The sequence below is a fragment of the Muscardinus avellanarius genome (assembly GCF_963383645.1).
Source record: "Muscardinus avellanarius genome assembly, chromosome: 12".
Taxonomy (NCBI): domain Eukaryota; kingdom Metazoa; phylum Chordata; class Mammalia; order Rodentia; family Gliridae; genus Muscardinus; species Muscardinus avellanarius.
This window is the reverse complement of record NC_137798.1, coordinates 77,770,494-77,793,403: the sequence shown is the minus strand read 5'-3', so window position 1 is coordinate 77,793,403 and position 22,910 is coordinate 77,770,494. Positions and strand designations below refer to the sequence as shown.

Genomic DNA, 22,910 nt, shown 5'->3' with positions numbered 1-22,910 from the left:
GGGCGTCACCTGTGGTAGGGCGGCACTGGCCGTCGGGCGTCTCCGTCCAGTCGGGGGGCCAGCTCAGGACCCCTGGGCTGTTCTTCAGAGACCTGGATGTGGGGGGCCTCCCCAGGCCCAGGCTCTCGCCCCCTCCACCAGAGGCCACCGGAAGGCGCAGGCGGCTTTGGGGCTGCAGCCTCCTGCTGGCCTCCAGAGCTGCTGTCACCACCGCCCGTGTGAGTGCTCTGGCCAGAGGCCCCAGGCTCGGGACGGCGGGGCCCATGCTGGAACTCCTGGCAGCTACTCATGCACTCCTGCTCCGAGGCAAAGTTATTGGCATTGCCATGACAGCCACCATACCAGAAGCGGTTACACCGGCCCACAGAGGCGATGAAGTACCAGCGGGCAGCCCAGTCTGCACAGGAGCCATGGGCACTGGGCAGCAGGCACCGCACGGGGTAGGCTGGGGGAGAGGGACACGTCACAAGGCTGTGGAGGGCGGCTACAGCCCTGCCTGGACCCCACAGGACACAGAGGCTGTCCACTGTCCTGACTTGCCCAGGCTGGGGTCACAGCAGCCGCCACCCACAGGAGGGTCCTAGGGCTCCCTGGGCGCACGCACGCCGCAGCCAGTGCTTGACCTTGCTGCGCCCATCCCCAAGGGCCTGCGAGGATGCCCAGCTAGGGCCCACCATGTCCCCAGGACCCTGCACCCGCCTCTGAAACCCCCTCCAGGCCCCACTTCTAACAGCCCTCCAGGCTAGCACGGATGCCCATCTCTGTGCTCCAGGGCAACCATGGCTACCTGTCCAGGTGCCCAGCCTTCTTCAGAGTCCTGGCCACCCGCCTGCCTGGCTCTTCACCTCCCCAGGATGGTTCCTCACAGGTCCAGCCGTGCACCTCTGCTCCAGCCTCAGGGGCCTCCCGGGACTCTGCTCCCGCTGACCACCCACATCCCAGTCAGGGCCCGGACACTCTTGCCTCTCCCCGCACCGCTTACTCTGGCACTGCCTGCTTCGGGGGGACTGACTCCCAGGCACAGGATGGGCCTTCTTTTTTCTTGGGATCCTACTTGTAACCTTTTCTAATACCCAAAGCAGCCAGGAAGCCTGAGGCACAAGCAGTAGGCTACCAGCACAACCCTGCACCGTCCTCTAGCCTCGGTAATCTACTAGGCACTTGGCAATTGTGGGAGAGATGAACGCGTGAGCCAACCAGAAGGCCTCTGGCTCTGGGTGGGAACCACAGTCCACCCTCCAGGGAGGATGAAAGTGGGTATGCGCTCACCATAGCCCGGCTGGCCCACACAGCCTTCCCCCAGTGGGCCAGCTGCCGAGGCCACGTTGTCATAGCAACAGCCGAACTGGGAGCCCCGGCACTCACTGGGCTCGTTCTGCTGGGCCTGGGCCTGCTGGGCCTGTTGGGCCTGCTGGGCCTTGGGGTCCTGGAGAGGAAGCCCAGGATTGGGAAGTTGGGGATGGGCCTAGCTCTTGGTGGAGCCCCCAGGCTGCCTGGGAAGGACAGCATGAACAGGGAGGGACCCAGCAGAGTTTGAGGTGCACAACCCGTGTGCAGATGCAGATCGGAGGCCAGGAGGAGGTGGGGTGAAGCCCCAACCTCGAGCCAAGCTCACCCCTGAAGCCACGTGTCCCAGAGAGGGTGGCCCAGGCCAGCAGGCTTGCAGGGTCAAGGGCACTGAGCAGACACCTACCCTGGAAGGCACCGCCCGCGACCCCGGCCTGCTCCCAGTGCCAACACCGCTGTGAGATGCTGCGCAGCCAGCCTGCTGGGGCCCCTCGGCCACAGACACCCCATCAGGGCAGCACCCGTACCTAGGCAGACAACACACGGCGTTCCTCCCTGCCCAGCCCCAGCCCCTTCCAGGACCCCAGCCTCTAGCAGTGAGACAGACTGAGGCTCCCCGCCCTGGGGCTGACCCGGTGGGACCCCAGGTGGGAGAGGGCACATCCTGCAGGGACATGCCCTTCTGTGTGCACCAGTCTCTGCCCACGTCCACCACCAGGTAGCAGCTGCCAGGGACGGCTACAGTGAGCAGAGGCTGCAGCCCTGGACACTGCAGCTGGACTTACACGTCACACCCCAGACCCGAAGGGGACACGACCTGAGCCGCCCACATAGTAGGTTCCCAGGAACGTTTGCAAAATAATGAGATGGGAGAGGAGGCAGCAAAGGGAGCCCGCCATTCCCTCTCCTCCGCCACCAGGTGAAAAGAGGAAGAGATCGAAGCCCCTTCCCTGTGCCTCTCCTGTGAGCCCACCCCACGGTCATCACAGAGCAGAGGGCTGCAGTCGCCCGTCATGCAGCTAGCTCATAGGTGGCTGAGCTGGGAATCATCCCCAGGCTGCTGGCCCCAAATCCTGGGCACTTGGCACCCCCATCCCTGCAGGAGATCTGGAGGGGTGCGTTGGGGGCTGACTCGGCCCTTTCCCCAAGGCTGGAGCGCATGGGATTGTTAGGAGATTGCTGAGGACTGCCAGCTTTTGGAGCTGAGAGCTAGAATCACCCCTCATGCCTGCTCAGAGCCTCGGGTACCTCTCCACACACTGCAGGGAAGGCAGTGGTGTCCTGGCTGCGCAGGAAGCCCAGCTGGATGGCGCATGGGCCTCAGAGAAGAACCTCAGAAGTCCTAACCCTGAGCGCTGCCAGCCTGTCCCCACACCTGGGGAGGAAGAAGCGCCGCCTCCAGCACCCACCTGCTCTGCTGACATGAGGCTCCGGCCCTGGGACAGCCTTGCCACCGAGGCCCAAGGGACGTGGTGCGGCCATCGGGGCAGCACCCGTGGGTGCTGTGTCTGCAGTCAGGAGGCCCAGAGCCAGACCGCGGGGACAGCCAGGGTGGGGACTGCTGTGGAGAGGGAGCCGGGCCCAGAGCTGACAGGGGTAAGACCTGGTCCCCCCTGGGGGTGCTCCGGGCCCCGGGTCGCTCCTGAGCAGCCCACTGCTGGTCTCTAGAGCCTGGAAAAGGAAGGCAAAGCCACGCTGCTGCGTCCACCTGGCTCCTCTCCTCCACCTGTGTGCACATCCCCCACTCCCCTGGGCCCTTGGCCATAGGCCGCCCCACCTCTGCCCTCCATCTCCAGACACCATGCAGGCACAAAGGAGGGGAGGCTGATGCCCAGCTTCTCACCTGAGGCGGGGGCCCGCAAAGGCATCTGGGCGTCCCTGGGGCGGGTATGCGAGTCCTGCACACTGGGGACCTCTGCAGGGGACAGGGCAACGGGTGTGGAGGAGAGTCCAGCGAAAAAAGGACCAGACAGAAAATTAGCATCCCCCAAAAACATGCCACATAGTTTTATTTATTTATTTATTTATTTATTTATTTATTTACTGTACTAGGGATTGAACCCAGGGGCACTCTACCTCTGAGTTAGATCCCTAAGCCTCTTGTGTGTGTGTGTGTGTGTGTGTGTGTGTGTGTGTGTGTGTGTGTGTGTGTGTGTGTGTAAGAGGGGGGGATTCAATCCCTGGTACAAGAAAGAACGGAAAGAAAAGAAAAGAAAAAGAGCAGCCCATTAATTATAGCATTTAAGTTGCGGGCAAGTGGCTGTTCACCACAGTATTTTTTTTTCCTTCCCAGTGCTGGGGATTGAATTCAGGGCCTCCTCCCTGCTAGGCAAAGTGCTCTCCCATGAAGCTATACTCTCAACCATATTTAATTTTTTAAATTTTTTTATTTTGAAACAAGGCTAAGTTGCTGAGGCTATTCTTGAACCTGAGATCTTCCTGTCTCAATCTCCCAAGTACTGGGATTACAGGTGTGCACCACCATGCAGGCACAAAGGAGGGGAGGTCTGGCTTTATTTTGAATCAAGGTTTCACTAGATTACTCAGGCTGGCCTCAAGCCTGTGATCCCTCTGTCTTAGCCTCCCAAGAGACAGGCGGATTGTGGTTCACAGCCAGCCTCAGCTACTTAGTGAGGCCCTTCATAACTCAGTGAGACCCTGTTTCAAAATAATAAAAAATAGGGCTGGTGGCCGGGCGTGGTGGCGCACGCTTGTAATCCCCGCGCTTGGGAGGCGGAGACAGGAGGATCGCGCAGGTTCAAAGCCAGCCTCACTGGCTTGAGACCCTATTTCCAAATAAAAAATGTATAAAAATAGGTCTGGGAGTGTAGCCCAGAAGTAGAAGGGTTTCCAGGAACCCCAGTACCACCAAAAAAAAAAAAAAAAATAGGGCTGGTGGTGCAGCTCAGAGGTAGAATGCCCCTGGGTTCCATCCCCAGTACTGAAAAAAAAAAAAAAAAAATCTCCCCAGATCTGCCTTGTCCCACAGAGAAGCACCACATTCTCTCTGGCCCTGTGCTCAGTCCCCAGCCTGAGAATGTCTGCTGGCTCTCCCAGATCCCTAGATCTCCTCAAATCTAAAGGCATGGCTGCTGGCTGGTCCTGCCCGTGGGCTCCCCCTGGCATGCCTCTTCCCTCCCACATTTTCAGCTCAGCGTGGGCCCTGGACAGCAGCCCCCACAGGCTAGCGCCGCCCTTCATTCTCAAGGCCCTTTTTGTGTGTGTGCTGGGGATGGAACCCAGGGCCTCGTGCTTGCCGGGTCCCACCGCCCTTCCTAGCACGGGGAATTCCTGCTGCAGTCCACTCCCGCAGACCCTGCATCCCATCTGTCTCCACTTTTCCAGGATCCTCAGGATAGGGGCCAAATTGGTCCTCCCTAACAGCTTTTAGGGTGTCACTCTAGCTCTCCCGTGATTAACCCTGCAGATGGGCAGGCAACCTCGGAGGACAGCAGTGCTGAGGGCCACACAGCTGGCCAGATGTGTGTGTGTGTGTGTGTGTGTGTGTGTGTGTGTGTAGTACTGGAGACTGAAGCCAGGGCCTCATGCACGCTAGGCAAGCACTCTACCACCTAGCTACCCCAGCACCCCTCAGCAACCTGCAATCCTCCGGTCTCGGCCTCCCAAGTACTGGGATTGTCCCAAGTACTGGGATTGCCCAGCCTGAGGCACTGGTTCTTAGCCCCCGACAAATGCCTCCATCAGAGTCCTGCTGTCCCCACCTAGGGATCCCAGAATTTAGAGACTCATAGAGTCTCAGCACTTAGCACTTCTGCAGTACCAGAAGGCTGCCTCCTCCCGCCCTGAGCTCAGCCATGGCCTCTGCCTTCCTCAGCTCACACGCACACGCCAGGAAATGCTGGCCTCCGGGCCTCCCTTCCGCAGGGCCTCATGCCTGGGAGGCTCCTTTTCCAGCAGGATGGGGATGAAAAGAAGGGGGTCGGCAAAGGCTGCAGCAGTGTGGAGGACAGACTTCCCTGGGGCTCAGTCAGTCGTTCAACACGCAAGCACCGAGTCCCTACCTGGTGCTAGGTACATTCTGAGCGGGGCACAGGGAGGAGTAAAGAGGACACGGAGCCAGCCCTCAACAAGCTTAGAGCTAGTAGGACTAACAAGCCGTCCACAACCCTGACAGCACAAGAAAAGTAAGCCGAGGACCGCAGACATGACGACATTCTGGGGCCAGGCTCCAGGGGGAGGCGCTCCTGCTTCTCACGGAGGAAGGTGGGGCTGGCAAAGGCTTCGGGGGAAGGGCCTGGGGGCTGGCACCCGCAGAGGGCCCAGGCTGGAGGCTTTGCGGGAGTGGGGGAGAGGGTCCCCTGGCGCCCGTGCTCACCCGGGGGCAGATGGCAGGACTGCGTGTTGCAGGACTCGGCCTCCGCGGGCTTGGACAGCTGCAGGTGCTCGCAGTGGCTGGGTGGCCCGAGGGCACAGATGACCTGTCGCCTCCGGGTGCCCGAGCTGCAGCTCTTGGAGCACTGGGGGGGAGTGGGGAGAGGGCCCCTAAGGCCGAGGCGGGCATGGGGTGCGTGGGGAGGGAAGGTGCCAGCGGGGCATGCACTGCAGATCCCAGGTCAGGACGGCGGCCATGAGCCAGGGCCCAAGATGCCAGGGCAGGCAGTGGACACGGGGAACAGCACTCACTAGGCCCCAGGCACCCACAAGCCAGGCCTGGTCACCGAGGAGCGGGCAGGCCTCCCGCACACAGGGCTCAGTGAGGGCTGGCCGGTCCTCCATGGAGCACGCGGAGGCGCTGAGCAGAGACCCCTCGTTGCTGCTCCGGCAAGTAACGCTGCGCCTCCGGATGCCGGCCCCGCAGGTGACAGAACACTGCAAGGACAGGCAGGTCAGAGGACCCCGCGGGCAGGACAGCGGCCGGCCTGCCAACCTGGTGTGCAGGCCCGACTGCACCCTGCTCTGTGTCCGGCTCCCAGGCCCAGAGAGGCTGAGTCAGCCTCTGGGGTCACACAGCTGACCTTGCAGCCTGAGCAATGTAGGTGCTGAAAGCAACCAGCAGCTCAGCCCTGCCAGCCCCACCCTTGTCCCCAAACATGCTCCAAGTCTTTCCTGCCCCACCTTGGGATTCTAGCAGAACCTGTTTCTAGTCCCAGCCCTGGCCACAGCTTCCAGGACAACCTGTGAGGCTCCTGACCCTCGCTACAGCAGACACCGAGCCTCCCAGCCCGCCCGCCCCCCTGCCCAGGCCTAACCTCTCCCCAGGGCTCCGTGTTCCAGCCCGTGCAGCGCTGCAGGTTGCAAGCCTGGGTGGCAGGGGGCTTCGCAGGCAAGCCCAAGCACGCAGCCTCCTCCGCAGCCTCCTCGCCTCCAGCCCCATCCGAGGAGACACAGTAGACTGAGCGGGACTGGGAGCCGCCCCCGCAGGAGGCCGAGCAGGGTGTCCACGGCCCTGCCTTCCAGCTGGAGAGGAGTGGGAACCGGGTAAGGCTGGCCCTGCGGCAGCAGCCCTCACAGACCCCAGCAGACTGGGCACCCTACCCCACGACGGCCCCCAGCAGCCGCCTGTGCAGGTGGGCCAGAGTTCTACAGGAAGACCACCCAGCGCTTCTGTCCTCACCCAAAGCTCCTGTTGCCTTCTGACCCAGTCACCCCAAACAGACTCCACTCTCTGGACCCAAGCTTAAGTGGGGAATCTCTTTATAGGCTGTGCTCCCCCATGCACAGAAGGGCCCTGCCTGTTGCCCGGGTTGAAGGACCAAAGGAAAGGGCAGCCCCACACCCCATGCGAAGCCAAGCCTGCCACCGTCTTGTGGGCTAGCTGCCACCAAGGCCAGGCACGTGGGGTGTGGCCCGAGGCCCGGGTTACCTGTTCCCACACACACGCTGGGCCCCAGCTCGGCGCCACTCTCCGGGCTGGTGCAGGTAAGAGATCCTTTGTGCACGAACAAAGGATTGCCAATGCGCACAGGCCCTTTGGCCAGACCCTGCCTCATCCCTCTGCAGACGCAGAGCCAAGCCTGCACCGGCCCAGGCAGGGCCCTTGGGGATCCCCCCATCCTGGACCTCCTGAGCGCTGGGTGGGCCCTATAGTACCGTGGAGACCCCGCCCTTCCCACCCAAGCTCTGGGCCTCCCCATGGCGAGGGAGGGGGACTGGCCGGGGCCTCACCGCTTGGTCTCCGGGCAAGGGTGAGGGTTGCAGGAGCGGCGGGCAGCCGGCTGGGGCTGGCGCTGGCACATGTGGTCTGGGTAGACCTCGTTGTCGATGCTGCAGAACACCTGGCGAGTCTGCTGGCCTGCGCAGGGCGCGGGGAGGGCAGTCAACCCGATTAGGACTCAAACGACCCTCCGGGCTAGGTGTTATCATCACTCCCAATTTACAGACAAGGAAACTGAGGCTCAAAGAATTTTAGCTGTGAGTGTCAGAGCCCTGGTCCTTAGCCTCCACTCCCAATGGAATACCGTCTCCTAGGAGATGCCAGCCTTCCAGAAAGTCCTCCCTCTTAGCTTAGGTTCGAGGTCCTTTGTGGGGTCCCCCAGATTCCCACTTGTCTCCAAAATGACCCCATGACGGGGGATTTCTCCTTCAGGGTTATGGCGGGGAGAGGGCTGTGGTTGGCACATGCCCCCCCCCCCCCGCCCCGCGGGGCCGCCTGGCTCACCTCCGCCACACGGGGCGCTACAGTCGCTCCAGGAGCTGTGGCTCCAGCTGAAGCCGAGTCTGGGGCCGCCCAGGGGCAGGTAGTACTCGTAGTGCACTCCAGGGTTGGGCTCTTGGCTGAGGAGCTGCGGGAAGAGGGTCCTTGCTGGGGTGAGGCCTCGCGCCCAATGTCTCCAGCCAGCCTTGGGCTCGGGGGCTTCCCGACCCCTGTGCTCCGGACCCTGCTCACCTCGATGACCAGCGGCTCCGAGGTGGGGCCCCGGGCCTGCAGCCGCTCAGGGGCAAGATCCCCTTCTGCACCCCGCTCGTAATGCAGGATGGTGCTGGCCACCGGCAGGGCCTGGGCCGCCTCGATGGTCCAGTGCCCGTTGAGGTAGTACTCCCCGCGGACACTCTTTACCGCTGCTCAGGACACCTGCCCTAGTCAGTCGGGAGGCAGGGGGCACCTGCCCGGCACCCCAGGCCCCAGGTGCCCCAACCCTTGCCTCACCCAGGAAGTTCCTACTGGCAGCAGCCTCCTCGATGCGGATGCTGGTGGCTCCCACTGGGACAATGAAGATCTGGTGGTAGCCTTATGGGGGCAGAAAGGCAGATGTGTGGGTGTGCAGACTACTCCCCCCAGTGCCACTCAACCACAGGAAGGAGCTGTCCCTGGGGGTCCTAAATCCCACCACCAAGCACAGAAGGGGCAGGGCCAGGCTACTTGGGGATCTGCGTTCCTGGCTGAGGGCAAAGCTTAGGAAGGCCAGAGGCCCAGGGAGGCTTTGCAGCCAGCGCAAGGGAGGAGCGAGGAGGAGAGACAGGAAGAGACGGGGAGGGACAGGAGGGATCCAGGAGGCCGCAGTGTGAGGTTAGACTGGACAAGTGGCCCAGGGTCCTCACTGGTGCGGGTACAGGGCCCCTGTGAGGAGCCATTAGACAGGACCCTGCCAGTGGGCCCACTGGGCGCCTCGAGGGCGAGAGAGGGAGACAGGTAAGCACCCAGGAAGGACAGCCCCCTGCCCGAGCTGTCTGCAGCCCCCTCCGGGCCCCCACCTCTGCCGAGGTCACTAGCATCAAAGGTGCCTGTAACAGGGTAGCAGGTGGTGCCGTCACCCCCACACTGCAGACACTTGTCCTCCTGCTGGGATGAGTCTAGTTGGTGGTCACAGCCAACAGTCTGCCAGGGAGGGATAAGAAAAAGATGAGGTGAGACAGGTGAGAGCAGAGGGAGACAGGGACGCCCGGGACCCCTCGCTGGCCTGCCCTGCCCACCGCTCCGTATGCAGCCAGAGGTGGCCAGGCACACCTCGGATGGATGGCGCAGCGCCTGCCCCTCCCTGGTTGCCACATCGGCCTTCCCCTGGAGGCCAGCGATCCCCACAGAGTTTGGAAAGAGCACCCCGGACATGGATTGGGCAATTCGGGGGGTTAGCCCCCTTCCTCCAAGTGGATCAGGGTTCGCAGGTGGCACAGCAGAGGCCTGGGGGTGCCGGGGCCACCTCTTCACACCTCGCGGGAAGAGCCTGCCTGATCCTGGTCAGCACCCAAGGACTGGAAAGAAGATGGAAGAGGCTTCCAGCAGCCCCTCTGCAGCACCTGTGGCTTACGCACCTGCCCTTAATGTCTGGAGTGTGTGTGTGTGTGTGTGTGTGTGTGTGTGTGTGTGTGTGTGTTACTGGGGATTGGACCCAGGAGCATTCTACCTCTGAGTTACACTCTCAGCCCTATTTTTTCTATTTTTTATTTTGAAGGAGGGCCTCACTAGGTTGCTGAGGCTGTCAGTGAATTTACAATCCACAATCTCAGCCTCCCAAGTACTGGAATCACAAGTACACACCACACACTGGGCTTGGATTGGTGTTTAAGTCAGTTTAGTTGTTGTTGTTTTGTGGTACTAGGATGGAACCCAGGGGCATTGGACCTCTGAGCTACATCCCAGCCCTATTTTTTATTCTTTATTTTGAAACAGGGTCTCACTAAGTTGCGGAGGGCCTCGCTAAGTAGCTGAGGCTCATGAACCGCGATCCTCCTGTCTCAGCCTCCCGAACGCTGGGATTACAAGCGTGCACCACCATGCCAGGCTCTGTAAATCAGTTTTAGCTGGGTTCCTGTAACATGCAGCCTAGAATTTGATGAGGCGAGCCTTCTCAAAGATCAAAGGTAAGGGTCAGAAGGCAGCCGAGGCAGCTGTGTCGCACTGCAGAAGCTGGGTTTGGTGTCTTGGTAACTTGGGAGGACATCAAGCTCCCGACAGCCACCTGGCGCTGCTGGTAGGCGGCAGGGAGACCCCTGTAGCTGGCTGGGAGGTAGGGGCGGGTCAGAACTCACCCGGCAGCTGCCCTCCACACAGACGTCCTGTTTGCCCGGCTCGCAGGGCGTCCCATCTATCACGGCTTCCCGGTGCTTGTAGTAGAAGTTCTCCCCCTTGGGAATGCAGTTCAGCTCACACTTGTTTGGGGCTGGGGGTGGGGGAGGCAAAGCTGAGATCCAGGCCAAGGCCTAGCTGGGCAGCAGGAAGCACAGGCAGGGGCCAGAAGCAGGGGTGTGGCTGGGAGAGAAGCCCTATCTGCAGCCCCCACCCCCAGTGGCACAGAGCCCCACCCCCATCCCAGGGAGAAGGCACATTCTCCATGAAGCTGCTGCCAGTCTCTGGGGACCAAGTCAAAGAGAAGCCCCGAATAAAGGGAGAGAGGGATGAACACTTGACCAGGCCTACCCCAGTTTCATTTATACTCAAAATAGTCTACTCTGAATTATCAGGAGAGCATCAAGCATGTTAACCATGCAGTTAAAATGATGATTAGGAGTCAGGCATGGTCCGTGGTGCACACCTATAATCCCAGCTGTTTGGGAGGCGGAGGCAAAAAGGATTGCAAGTTGGATGCCATCCTGTCTCACCAACCCTGTCTCAAAATATAATAAAAAGGTCGGGCGTGGTGGTGCACGCTTGTAATCCCAGCATTTAGGAGGCTGAGACATGAGGGTCGTGGTTCGCAGACAGCCTCAGCTACTTAGTGAGGCCGTTTGCAACTCAGTGAGACCCTGTTTCAAAAATAAAAGGATAAAAAAATAGAGCCGGGTGTGGTGGCGCACATTTGTAATCCCTGCACTTGGGAGGCTGAGACAGGAGGATCGCACAGGTTCGAAGCCAGCCTCAGCTATTTAGTGAGGCTCTCAGCAACTTAGTAAGACCCTGTTTCCAAATAAAATATATTAAAAATAGGTCTGGGAGTATAGCCCGGAGGTAGAAAGCCTCTGGGTTCCTACTCCAGTACCATTAAAAAAAAAAAAAAAAAAAAAAAAGCCAGGCGTGGTGGTGCACGCTTGTAATCCCCGCGCTTGGGAGGCTGAGACAGGAGGATCACACAGGTTCAAAGCCAGCCTCAGCTGGTTTAAGAGACCCTGTTTCCAAATAAAATATAAAATAGGTCTGGGAGTGTATCCCGGAGGTAGAAGGCCCCTGGGTTCCATCCCCAGTGCCACCACACACACACACACACACACACACACACACACACACACAATAGACGGCCAGGCGTGGTGGCGCACGCTTGTAATCCCCACGCTTGGGAGGCGGAGACAGGAGGATCCTGCAGGTTCGAAGTCAGCCTCGCAGGCTTAAGAAACCCTGTTTCCAAATAAAAAATATATTTTAAAAATGGCCTGGGAGTGTAGCCCGGAGGTAGAAGGGTTCTATCCCCAGTATCACCAAAAAAAAAAAAAAAAAAAAAAAAAAAAAAGAATAAAAAGGGCTGGGATATAGCTGAGTGATACAGCGCTTGCCTGGCATGTGCGAGGCCCTGGGTTCGGTCCAGTATTCCCAAAGAAAAAAGTTAAATGGGAGTTACTATGTAATATTTACAGATATGTACACACAGAAAAATGTGGAAAGGCTGAGGATGAAGAGCTCACAGTGAGCCCGTGAGAGGGGTGGGGAGGTGGCTTCTTTCTTGTATTTATTTGAACTCAGGGGCATTCTACCTCTGAGCTACAGTCCCAGCCCTATTTTATTTTTATTTTGAAAACAGGATCTCGTTAGGTTGATGAGAATCTCACTACTTGGTGAGGCTGTCCTTAAGCCTGCAGTCCTCCTATCCCAGCCTCTCAAGTATACTGCCCTGGTATTGAGAAATCGCCCCAGGATTGATTCCTAATAAAAATGTAAGCATTATAGGAGTGCAGCATCACATCCGGCTTCTCATTGTACTTAATATCTAGATATTATGTACACATTATTTAAACAGCCCAGAAATGCTAACAGGATCATAATCAACTATCCACAAGGTAAGTCCCCCCAAAACCACATTTTTTAGCCTTTTATCTGTGCTCCAGTTTTTCTATGATGTGGACATATAAAAATTATTGTTGTTGTTGTTGTTATTATTAATTTTTGCTAGGGATTAAACACAGAGGCAGTCTACCTCACAGGTGCACCCCAAGCCCGATTTACTTTTTTTACTATTTTTTTTTTTTTTTGGCAGTCCTGGAGATGGAACCCAGGAGCATTCTAACTCCGAGCTATATCCCCAGCCCTATTTTTATTTATTTATTTATTTATTTATTTATTTATTTTTGCGGTTCTGGGAATGGGACCCAGAGGCATTCGACCTTCAAGCTACACCCCCTACCCAATTTTTTATTCTTTATTTTGGAACCGGGTCTCACTGAGCTGCAGAGGGTCTCACTAAGTAGCGGAGGCTGTCCGCGAACCGCGATCCTCCGGCCTCAGCCTCCCGAATGCTGGATTACAGGCGTGCGCCACCGCGCCCGGCTCCGGCTTATTTATATTGAAACAGGTTCTCACTAAGTCACTGGGGGGGTTCACTAAGTTGCTGAGGCTGGCTTCGAACCGCTGACCGTCCTGTCTCTGCCTCCCAAGTACTGGGATTCCAGGCCTGGGCCGTAGCTTTGGGACTGAGGAAAGTGCAGTGGGGGAGGCGGCGACGACCTCGAGACATCCCCGCGCCGCTGCGAGGGCCTTGGGGTCTACACCGCGGCCGGCCGAGCTCACCCGCGTAGTAGGGCAGCCACCGCAGGCGCCGGCCGCGGACCTCGGCGCCGTCCAGCTCCGCGCACTGCTCCGCCCTGAAGTCCCGCGCGCCGTCGGGGCAGCTCTGCGGGCGGAGGAAAGGCGGGTCGGGGGTCCGCGGGGTCCCGCCCCCCACGACCGAGCCCCGGCGGGCCGCGCTGGGCCCTTACCTCCGTGCGGCAAGTGCGGTGGCTCCGGGCCGGGCCCACGCAGCGGGCGCCGCCGTCTCTCCTGCGGGGCAAGAGCGCCGGGAAGACCCACACCCCTCCTCCCTGCGGGCCCCGCTCCCCTGGGGCTCCCCGGGGGGGGGCGGGGGGCCTCGGCACGGTCCCCTCGGGCGGGCGTGATCGGGACAGCCCAGCCTCTTAAGCAAATGCCCAGAGAAGACCTGGTTTCTGCCCTTGGCAGTGGGTGCAATTTACCCGCCTGTGCAGGTGGTCTGCAATGAGAGGAGCAATAGAACCTGTCTGTGTCCCCTGTCTGTCTGTCTGTCTCCAGTTCGTTCTCTCTCTCTCTCTCTCTCTCTCTCTCTCTCTCTCTCTCTCTCTCTCTCTCTCTGCAGGCTCTCAGGAGAGTTCACAAACCAGGGGTGGTGGGAGATGCCCCTTCTCTCCTGCCCCATCCCCTCCACAGAACCCATGCCGGGCACATAGGCAGTGTTGAATAAATCACCCAACACCGTGACCATCAACTTTTGACAAAAGCAGCTGAGGGCAAGAAAACCACAGGAAATTAGGAACTGCATGTTGAAGATTACTCATTCATTTCCCCCAAATCCACGGCGTCTGCCACGCGCCGGGCACTGCGTGCCAGGCCGGAGGCTCAGGGGTGGGGGAGGCAGACCCGCTCCAGCTCCTGCAAACCAGGGCTCAGGGTTGGAATCAGTGTAAGTAGGTGGGAAATTACTGCATCCAGAGTGAACCTGCCGCTCCGCGGCGTGAGGCCTAGCCCCACATAGAGCAGCCAGCCTCCCGCTCCAGCCTCCCTACCTCTGGGAGTAGCAGCGGCGCTCCCGGGAGCTGATGCCCGTTCCGCAGGTCCGGCTGCAGGGGCTCCACTCGCCCCAGGGGCCCCAGGTAGCACTCTGCCGCCTCACCTTGGGAGCCTGCAAACGACACGCTGGGCTGTGTGAGGCAGTGCCACCCACTTGGGGCCTGAGCTGGGAGCCCCCACGAGGGCCCCCTGAAACACTGGAAGGTTCTCCCTTCCAGAGCTCCCCCGTCCGGACACAGCAACACTGCCAGGGGCCCCACCGTGCTCACTTATCAAACTAACCAGCTTTCACCATAAAGAGCTGGGAGCTGGGGGTGGGAGAGGAGTGCCGGGAGGATGGGGTGGCAAGGAAGAGGCCCCCCCGCCCCCGGGAGGGGGGAAGCAGCGCCAGTGATGTGAGAAGGGGGCCCTAAAGGAGTAGAAAGGAGCCGACAGAGGCCAGGAGCACACAACTGCATGGCTTGGGGACAGACCTTTAAGCTCCCCCAGCTGCAGTTTTCTCATCTGGCAAAGCTACCTCTGGCGGCCTCTTTTTTCTTTCTCTCTCTTCCCCACCCCTGGTGGGGGTTAAACTCAGGGGCATTCTACCTCTGAGCTACATCCCCAGCCCTTTTGATTTTTTTTTTTTTAATTTTGAAACAGACTCTCACTAAATTACTGAGGCTGGCCTCCAGCCCACCATTCTCCTGCCTCAGCCTCCCAAGTACTGGGATTACAGGCTTGCGCCACTGCACCTGGCCCTATGGCATCCCTTGAGCTCCTGCTGTTTTCCCCCAGTGGTGGGGAACCCTTAGGAGGGGGTCGGGGGCTTTCTCCTCTGATGATGATACACCCTGGCAGTGCAAGCCTGGGTTGAGAGCCAAGATGTCCACAAACATGCCCTTGAGTGAGCCCCTGGGTCACGAGAGCGAACCCATCTAAGACGGACATATAGAAGGGCAGGAAGGCTGGACGTGGTGGCGCACGCTTGTAATCCCCGCGATTGGGAGGCTGAGACGGGAGGATTGCACAGGTTCGAAGCCAGCCTCAGCTACTGAGTGAGGCTCTCAGCAACTTAGTGAGACCGTTTCCAAATAAAATATAAAATAGGTCTGGGAGTATAGCCTGGAGGTAGAAAGCCTCTGGGTTCCACCCCCAGTATAGAAGAAGAAGGAGGAGAAGGAGAAGAAGGAGAAGGAGGACGGTGGAGGAGGAGGAGGAGGAAGAGGAGGAGGAGGTTGGTAGTGGTAGTGGTAGTAGTGCAGGAAGAACTTGGCATATCCAGCAGGTGGGGATCCGGCTGTGCGGGGAGAGTCAGCCCTAGGCAGTGAAGCGCTTTGCCAGGGTCCTGAGTAAAAGAGCCACAGCAACCCTTGTGGCGCCTGCTTCTGCCCTGTGTGGTGATCTCAACTGCACAAGTTTCTCTATCTCCAGGCTAGTAAACTAGGGATTTACCTAATCCTCTGTGTATGGGGGACAGGGAGGCTGCAGTCTCTTCCAGCTGCTCTGTGGCAGAGCCTCCCAAGAGCACCTCAGCCTCTACCCCGGCCCCGTCATGGTTTAGATGTAAAATGTCTCCTCGGAGAAGCTCCTGTGTCACCAGGGCTGGAGGAGGTGGATGGGGGTGGCCTTGGGAGCTCTTTCCCGCCCCCGCTTCCCCCACCACGAGCTGAACTGGCTCCTCCGCTGTTCTTTCCACTGTGGTTCCTGCCTTGGTGCCTGGCAGCCATAGGTTGAAACCTCTCTAACCGTGAGCCCAATGAACTTTTCTTGCTCTAAGTTGTGCTTGTCAAGCATTTTAGTAGCAATGACAGACAAGCTGATAAAATCCCCCCTCCTCCTTCTCCCATTGTAAAAGAATCTGGGGAAATCTTGACGCTGGGCCCGGTGCTCTCAGCTTAGCTACTATCAAGGCGTTCTCATCAGTGCCGTGCAAGCAATGAGCTCTTTAAGAGGTAGCTTGCATGTGTGTTTGTCATTTTCTGCTTCCTGCCAGCTGGAAAACAGATGTGCTGGGTGGAGGTGCAGGAGCCTTTTAGTCTGTGAAGGATCTTGGGGATAGAGGCTTCAAACAAGGAAGCAAAGACAGAAGGAGGAACAGCCCCAGGTGTTTGTAGAGAGAGGGAGGGAGTCTGTCTTGCTGAAGGACTGGCATCTGAGACTACACAATGTAACATAATCAAACAAGGGTTCCCACTAGAAAGATCTAACATTTTGCAGCTGGTATCAAAAGTCCACAAGCTATACCCACTTAATCCTCAGAATGACCCAGTTCATCCCCGTTGCATAAGAAAAGTGAGGGGACTGCGGCTGGCCACAGAGGAGCAGCTGCTCACCTCCAGGCCCTCCCGCCAGGCTCTGCTCTCTGGGGTTCTGTGCGGACAACCAAACCAGATGTTAGGAGCCGGGCAGGGGTTCAGCCTGGCTTCGCAGATGGTGTACATGATCCACTTGCGGGAAGAGGGCTTTATTTTAGAGCATCGCCACGTAAGAGTCTTTAAGGGGATACACCCCAATCTTTTTTTTTTTTTTTTTTTTTTTTTTAGTACTGGGGATTGAATCCAAGAGTATTCTACCTCCAAGCTACACCCTCAACCCTTTGTATTTTTTATTTTCTTTTGAAAAAGGGTCTTACTAAATTGCTCAAGCTGGCCTTGAAAACATAATCCTCCTGTCTCAGCCCTCCAAATGCTGGGATTATAAAGGTAACCACCACACCTGGTGAAGTACCCCATTTCCTTAAGAAAGCATTTGGTAACATGGAAAAACAAGCTCTTCTTCCTCCTGCTGGAGGCTCCTTCAGTGTCATGGGGAAGGGGACAGCTGAGGAGGGAGGTTTATTTGGGTTTTTTTTTTGTTGTTGTTTTTGTTTTGTTTTGTTGTTTTTGTTTTTTGTACTGAGGATTGACTCAAGGGTCATTCTACCATCAAGGTACATCCCTATCCCTTTTTTAAACTTTATTTTATTTTGAAACAGGGTCTCACTACATTGCTGAGGCTGGTCTCAAACCTGCTCTCTTCCCTTTTCGGCCTCACAAGTCCTGGGATTATACGCGTGTGCCAACGCTGTTCCCTTGTTTTATAACAGACCAAAGCTCTGAAGCAGAGCAAATGACACTAAACTTGAATCACACGCCAAACCAAGAGGGGGGCTGGCTAGGCCAAAGGTCTGCGTTCCACTCTGTCAAACCTCTACTCCTTCAGTTCCAGCTGAGACAAGACCTCCAAGCTTTTAAGACCAGTGAACCAAAATATCAGAGCAGTCTCTCAATGAAGTTTAAATGGATTTTACTTGATCCAGTTTCTATTTTGAAAGGGAAGCTATTATAGTCCAGCATGGTGGTGCCCGCGTGGGAGGCTGAGACAGGAGGATCTCAGTTTTGCAGCCAGCTTCAGCAATTTAATGAGGTCTGCTGCAACCTAGTGAAATCATATTTCAAATAAAAGAATAAAGTCTGGCTGAGGGTGTAGCTCAGATGTAGAATGCCTCTGGGTTCCATTCCAGTACCAACAAAAAGAAAGTATTTGGGAGGCTGAGACAGGAGGATAGCAGTTGGTGGCCAGCCTCAGCTACTTAATGAAGCCCTTTGCAACTCAGTGAGACCCTGTTTCAAAGTAAAGAATTGGCCAGGCGTGGTGGCGCACACTTGTAATCCCCGCGCTTGGGAGGCTGAGACAGGAGCATCTCACAGGTTCGAAGCCAGCCTCAGCTACTTAGTGAGGCTCTCAGCAACTTAGTGAGACCCTGTTTCCAAATAAAGTATAAATAGGTCTGGGAGTATAGCCCAGAGGTAGAAAGCCTCTGGGTTCCACCCCAGTACCACCAAAAAAATAAAGAAAGAAAGAAAGAATTGCCTGGTGTGGTGGCACACGCCTGTCATCCTAGCGCTTGGGAGGCTGAGACAGGAGGATCGAGGCCAGTGGAGACCTTCAGCAACTTAGCGAGACCCTTCAAAAAAAAATTAAAAAACAGCCAGGCGCAGTGGCGCACACTTGTAATCCCCATGCTTGGGAGGCGGAGACAGGAGGATCACGCTGGTTCGGAGCCAGCCTTGCTGGCTTAAGAGACCCTGTTTCCACATATATAAAAAAAAAAAGGGTAAAAAATAGGTCTGGGAGTGTAGCCCATGGGAGTGTAGCCCGGAGGTAGAAGGGCTTCCAGGAACCCCAGTACCACTAAAAAAAATAAAGAATAAAAAATAGGGGTTAGGGGTGAACTTGGAGGTAGAATGCCCCTAGGTTCGATCCCAGTATCACCAAAGAAAGGAGAGAGAGAGAGAGAGAGGCAAGCTTTTGTGCAGTGCAGTGGGGGCGGCTTTCCAGGGGTGACCGGCAGTGCAGGCTGGGACCCCACATCTTCCCTCATACACTCCAAGCCTCACCACCCCAGAGGTGAGGTCAGGAAATGGCTGGCTTGGGCCTGGTCTGCCCAAGGCCTCCGTGGCCATCTGTCCTAGTTCCTTAGCCTGGCGACTTGAGCCTCCATGTCCACTTCCACCCTTCCTGGGAAAGGCTGGTGCAGCCATGGGGGCCGCCTCGCGGCCAGCAAGGAGAAGTGGGGGCTGGAGAGGCGCCTTGCACACACCCGCCTGCATGCTGTGTCCAACCTGGTAGCTGTATCCACATCCCTCGCCACCGACGGTGCCACTGAAAAGCCCCGGCCTAGGCACGTTTGCTCCTGTGGCCACCCAAGCACAGGGTACAGAGGGAGTGAAGCCAGGGGAACCGATGCACCGCACCTCACCTGGCCCGTCCCCTCCTGCCTCCCAGCACCTGCCACCTGGAGCTCAGGAGCCTTCTGATGGGCTGTGCGCGAGGGCGCGTGGGCAAGGGAGAGGCGGAGAGAGAGGTGCGAATGGGCCCATGCCCTGACTTGTCCATTCATCCTGTGGCACTGAGCGTGATCCCACAGGGTGCTGGGGACAGTGGACCCCTAGCCTGGCCCACGCCCCTCCAGCATACAGGGAGAGGGCTGGGGAGAAGGGCTCCCAGCCCGGCCCCATTTAGGACTGACACAAGGGAGCAGGAGGAAGCAGAAGACGCCTCCAGGTGCCCCGAGGAACCTGGGCGCTGGGTTTTGTTTGGGCCACAGGGCGGCAGAGGTGACATGGGAAGCTGGCGGGGTGACAGGACATGAGGACGTCTGGCCGTGGCTGCCCACTGCTCTGGGAGGTCTGCCCTTCCCACCTCCCCCACAGTCCCGTGGAGGCGGCAGCCCCCCAGTCAGCAGCTTTGGTCCTCTCCTGGGGTCCTCATTTCTCTGTGTGCCTCCTCCTCACCAGGGAGGTAGGGCTGTGGTCTCCAGGCTGCCTGGGCTGCTCTTCTGCCTGGCACCAAGCCAGGGCAGCACCCAGCTCTCTGCAGACCTTCTTCCCCGCAACAGTAGGGCCTGCATCTAGATGGTCCCTGCACTTCCTTAGGACCCAAGTATGTTCTCCAGTGAACCCTGTCCTGGGGCCCCTGTTAATGAAACAGCTGACAAGCTGACAGCCAGTCAGCTTCCTATATTCCCTCTCTCTCTCTCTCTCTCTCTCTCTCTCTCTCTCTCTCTCTTACACACACACACACACACACACACACACACACACACACACACACATACTTTGCAGTACCAGGAATAGAATTCAGGGACATTCTACCTCTGAGCTACACCCCCAGCCCTAATTTTTATTCTTTATTTTGAAACATTCTGAGTTGCAAAGGGCCTCACTAAGTTGCAGAAGGCCTTACTAAGTAGCTGAGGTTGTCCGCGAACTGAGATCCTCCTGTCTCAGCCTCCCGAATGCTGGGATTACAAACGTGCACCACCACACCTGGCTCTGTATCCACTCTCTTAAGTTTGTATGGTCTAATACTATAGTCACTAGCCACTAGGGCTGTGTGTGTGTGTGTGTGTGTGTGTGTGTGTGTTACTAGGGATTGAAGCCAGGAGTGTTATATCTCCTAGCTATAGCTCCAGTACTTTTTTATTTTCAAACAAGGTCTCACTAGGTTGCTGAGAATCTTGCTAAATTACTGACACCGTCCTTGAACCTGTGATCCTCCTGTCTCAACCTCCCAAGTACTGAGATTACAGGTGTGTGCCAACATACCCAGCTCACATGTGGCTACTAAAATTAATAAAAATCAAGCCAGGTATAACGGCGCACATCTGTAATTTTAGTACTTGGGAGATTAAGACAGGAGGATCACAGGCTTGAGGCCAGCCTCAGCAAGTTACTGAGACCATGTTTTTGGTGGTACTGGGGGTGGAACCCAGAGGCTTTCTACCTCTGGGCTATACTCCCAGACCTTTTTTTTTTTTGAAACAGGGTCTCACTAAGTTGCTGAGAGCCTCACTAAGTAGCTGAGGCTGGCTTCAAACCCGTGCGATCCTCCTGTCTCAGCCTCCCAAGCGTGGGGATTACAAGCGTGCACCACCACTGAGACCATGTTTTAAAATAAAAATTGTTAAAAGTGCTGGGGGTATATCTTGGAGGTAGGATGTCCCCGGGTTCAATCCCCAGTACAAAAATAAAAATTTTAAAAATTGGCCAGGCATGTTGGCACATGCTTGTAATCCCAGCATTTGGGAGGCTGAGACAGGAGGATCGTGTGGTTCACGGACAGTATCAGATTTAGTGAGGCCCTCTGCAACTCAGTGAGACCCTGATTCAAAATAAAGAATAAAAATCAGGGCTGGGGGTATAGCTCAGAGGTAGGTTGCCCCTGGGTTCCATCTCCAGTACCACACAATTTTTTTTAAAATCACAGTTAAAAAGGGGCTAGAAAGCCAGGCGTGGTGGCACATGGTTGTAATCCCCGCATTTGGGAGGCTAAGACAGGAGGATCACACAGGTTCAAAGCCAGCCTCAGCTACTGAGTGAGGCTCTCAGCAACTTAGTTTCCAAATTAAAAAAAAAAAAAATAGGTCTGGGAATGTAGCCTGGAGGTAGAAATCCCCTGGGTTCCATCCCTAGTACCACAAAAAAGGTGCTGGAGTGTAGCTCAGTGGTAGAAAGCCCCTGGGCGCAATCCCCAGTGTTGCAAAATAATGATAATCATAATAAAAAAAAATCAAATCGAATCCCAAAGTTCCTCGGTAGGATTGGCCACATTTCAAGGATTCAGTAGCCACAACGGACCTACTGGACAGCAGAGACACAGCATCTTTCAGGTACCAAACATCTGCCCAGAAGGTTCCAGTGGAACATCCTGCTTAGGAGCTAACCAAAGGGAAAGGACGCAGCAGTCACCCAAACCTCCGAGCCAAGTGGCGGCGCGGGGCGAGCAGCCTGGGTTCCGGTGGGCAGGTGTCCTGTGGGCTGAGTCATCTTGCCCCCACCTGTGACCCCAGCATTGTCCCTGCCTGCCTTCCTGCCCTGGAACTCCACCCGGGCGGACCTTCCTGGCATCAGTGAGGGCCCACGACCTCTGAGAGGAGGGGTAGGCGGCCAGCTGCCAGGCCTGCATCCTTTACCTGACAGCCTGGCCAGGAGTTCCTAAGTCCCAGCCCCTTATGAGGGTGCTGAGGGTGGGGCAGAGGGGAAGCGGGCTCCTCTTATCCCAGCTTCCCCAGCCGGCTCCCTCTCCTGGGGATGTCACTGTCACCCTGAGCTCCAGCCCTCCTTCCCCCCAGGGCAGGGTCCTCCGGGACAGTGTGGGCACTCACCGACCACCCAGGCTCCAGGGCCAGCAGCAGGGGCAGGAGTAGGAGCAGCCGCATCTCCACCTGCACAGAGGTCAGAGCAGGTCAGAGCCGGTGGCCCTGGGTGACCAGGCGACCTGCCCCTGCGCCAGGTAACCAGCACACAGGCTGGGGAGAAGGCGCCAGCAACGGGACATGTTCAGGAACAGCTTGTTTCAGGTTTCCACAGAAAAAACAAGGCAATTAAAAATACTGCTATAGAAGCCGGGAGTGGTGGCGCACGCTTGTAATCCCAGCATTTGGGAGGCTGAGACCGGAGGATCACGGTTCGCAGACAGCCTCAGCTACTAAGTGAGGCCCTCTGCAACTCAGTGAGACCCGGTTTCAAAATAAAGAACTAAAAAATAGGGCAGGGGGTGTAGCTCGGAGGTCGAATGCCCCTGGGTTCCATCCCCACACCCACAAAAATAAATAAATAAATAAATAAATAAATAAATAAATAAATATACTGCTATGTTGAAAAACAGGAAATTCAGAATAGAAGTAATCACTCTTTTTTTTTTTTTCAGTGCTAGAGATCGAGCCCAAGGGCATTCTAGATCCAAGCTACACCCCCAGCCCTATTTTATTTTATTTTATTTTATTTTATTTTTTGCGGGTCTGGGGATGAAACCCAGGGGTAGTTGACCTCCCAGCTATACCCCCTGCCCTATTTTTTATTCTTTATTTTTAAACAGGATCTCACTAAGTTGCAGAAGGCCTCACTAAGGAGCTGAGGCTGTCCGCCAACCATGATCCTCCAGTCTCAGCCTCCAAATTACAAGCGTGCACCACCACGCCCGGCTTATTTTTATTTTTTTGAAACAGTCTTGTAGATTGATGAGTCTCACTACTTGCTGGGGCTGTCCTTTCATCTGCAATCCTGCTTCAGCCTCCCAAGTCCTGGGATTGCAGGTGAGCATCAGCGTGCTCGGCAGAAGCTCACTTCTAAATTCAGCAAGAGATTCCTTTTTAAAATGCAAGCACTCGCCGGGCGTGGCGGCGCACGCTTGTAATGCCTGGATTCAGGAGGCTGAGACCAGAGGATCACAGTTCATGAACAGCCTCAGCTACTTAGTGAGGCCCTCTGCAACTTAGTAAGACCCTGTTTCAAAATAAAGAATAAAAAATAGGGCAGGGGGTGTAGCTTGGAGGTCGAATGCCCCTGGGTTCCATCCCCAGACCCGCAAAAAAAAAAAAAAAAAAAAAGCAAGTACACTGGTAATTTAAAAACAACTGATAAAAATTAGTAGATTTGTACATCAGTTTTTTTAAAGGGGCTTTTTTCTTTCTTTCTGGACTGGGGATCGAACCCAGAGTGGTGCACTTGACAGGCAAGCGCTTTGCCACTGAGCT

At 56.6% G+C, this 22,910-nt stretch overlaps 1 protein-coding gene across 1 annotated transcript in view; it reads right to left on the bottom strand.

The window, feature by feature from the left end:
* PAPLN (papilin, proteoglycan like sulfated glycoprotein) overlaps nucleotides 1–21,593 on the bottom strand; it is a gene marked incomplete at both ends in the record, with an annotated part of 28,050 nt that extends 6,457 nt beyond the window's left edge. The window contains 19 exons of the mRNA XM_080707423.1: nucleotides 10–445; nucleotides 1,270–1,408; nucleotides 1,694–1,814; nucleotides 2,697–2,958; nucleotides 3,131–3,202; nucleotides 5,624–5,765; nucleotides 5,932–6,117; nucleotides 6,498–6,705; nucleotides 7,112–7,177; nucleotides 7,414–7,540; nucleotides 7,907–8,030; nucleotides 8,135–8,307; nucleotides 8,396–8,476; nucleotides 8,941–9,064; nucleotides 10,216–10,346; nucleotides 12,899–13,001; nucleotides 13,087–13,147; nucleotides 13,906–14,021; nucleotides 21,540–21,593. Coding sequence (XP_080563549.1) covers nucleotides 10–445; nucleotides 1,270–1,408; nucleotides 1,694–1,814; nucleotides 2,697–2,958; nucleotides 3,131–3,202; nucleotides 5,624–5,765; nucleotides 5,932–6,117; nucleotides 6,498–6,705; nucleotides 7,112–7,177; nucleotides 7,414–7,540; nucleotides 7,907–8,030; nucleotides 8,135–8,307; nucleotides 8,396–8,476; nucleotides 8,941–9,064; nucleotides 10,216–10,346; nucleotides 12,899–13,001; nucleotides 13,087–13,147; nucleotides 13,906–14,021; nucleotides 21,540–21,593 — 2,726 coding nt within the window. The remainder of the gene's footprint in view (nucleotides 1–9; nucleotides 446–1,269; nucleotides 1,409–1,693; nucleotides 1,815–2,696; nucleotides 2,959–3,130; nucleotides 3,203–5,623; nucleotides 5,766–5,931; nucleotides 6,118–6,497; nucleotides 6,706–7,111; nucleotides 7,178–7,413; nucleotides 7,541–7,906; nucleotides 8,031–8,134; nucleotides 8,308–8,395; nucleotides 8,477–8,940; nucleotides 9,065–10,215; nucleotides 10,347–12,898; nucleotides 13,002–13,086; nucleotides 13,148–13,905; nucleotides 14,022–21,539) is intronic.
* Nucleotides 21,594–22,910: the final 1,317 nt, after the last annotated feature.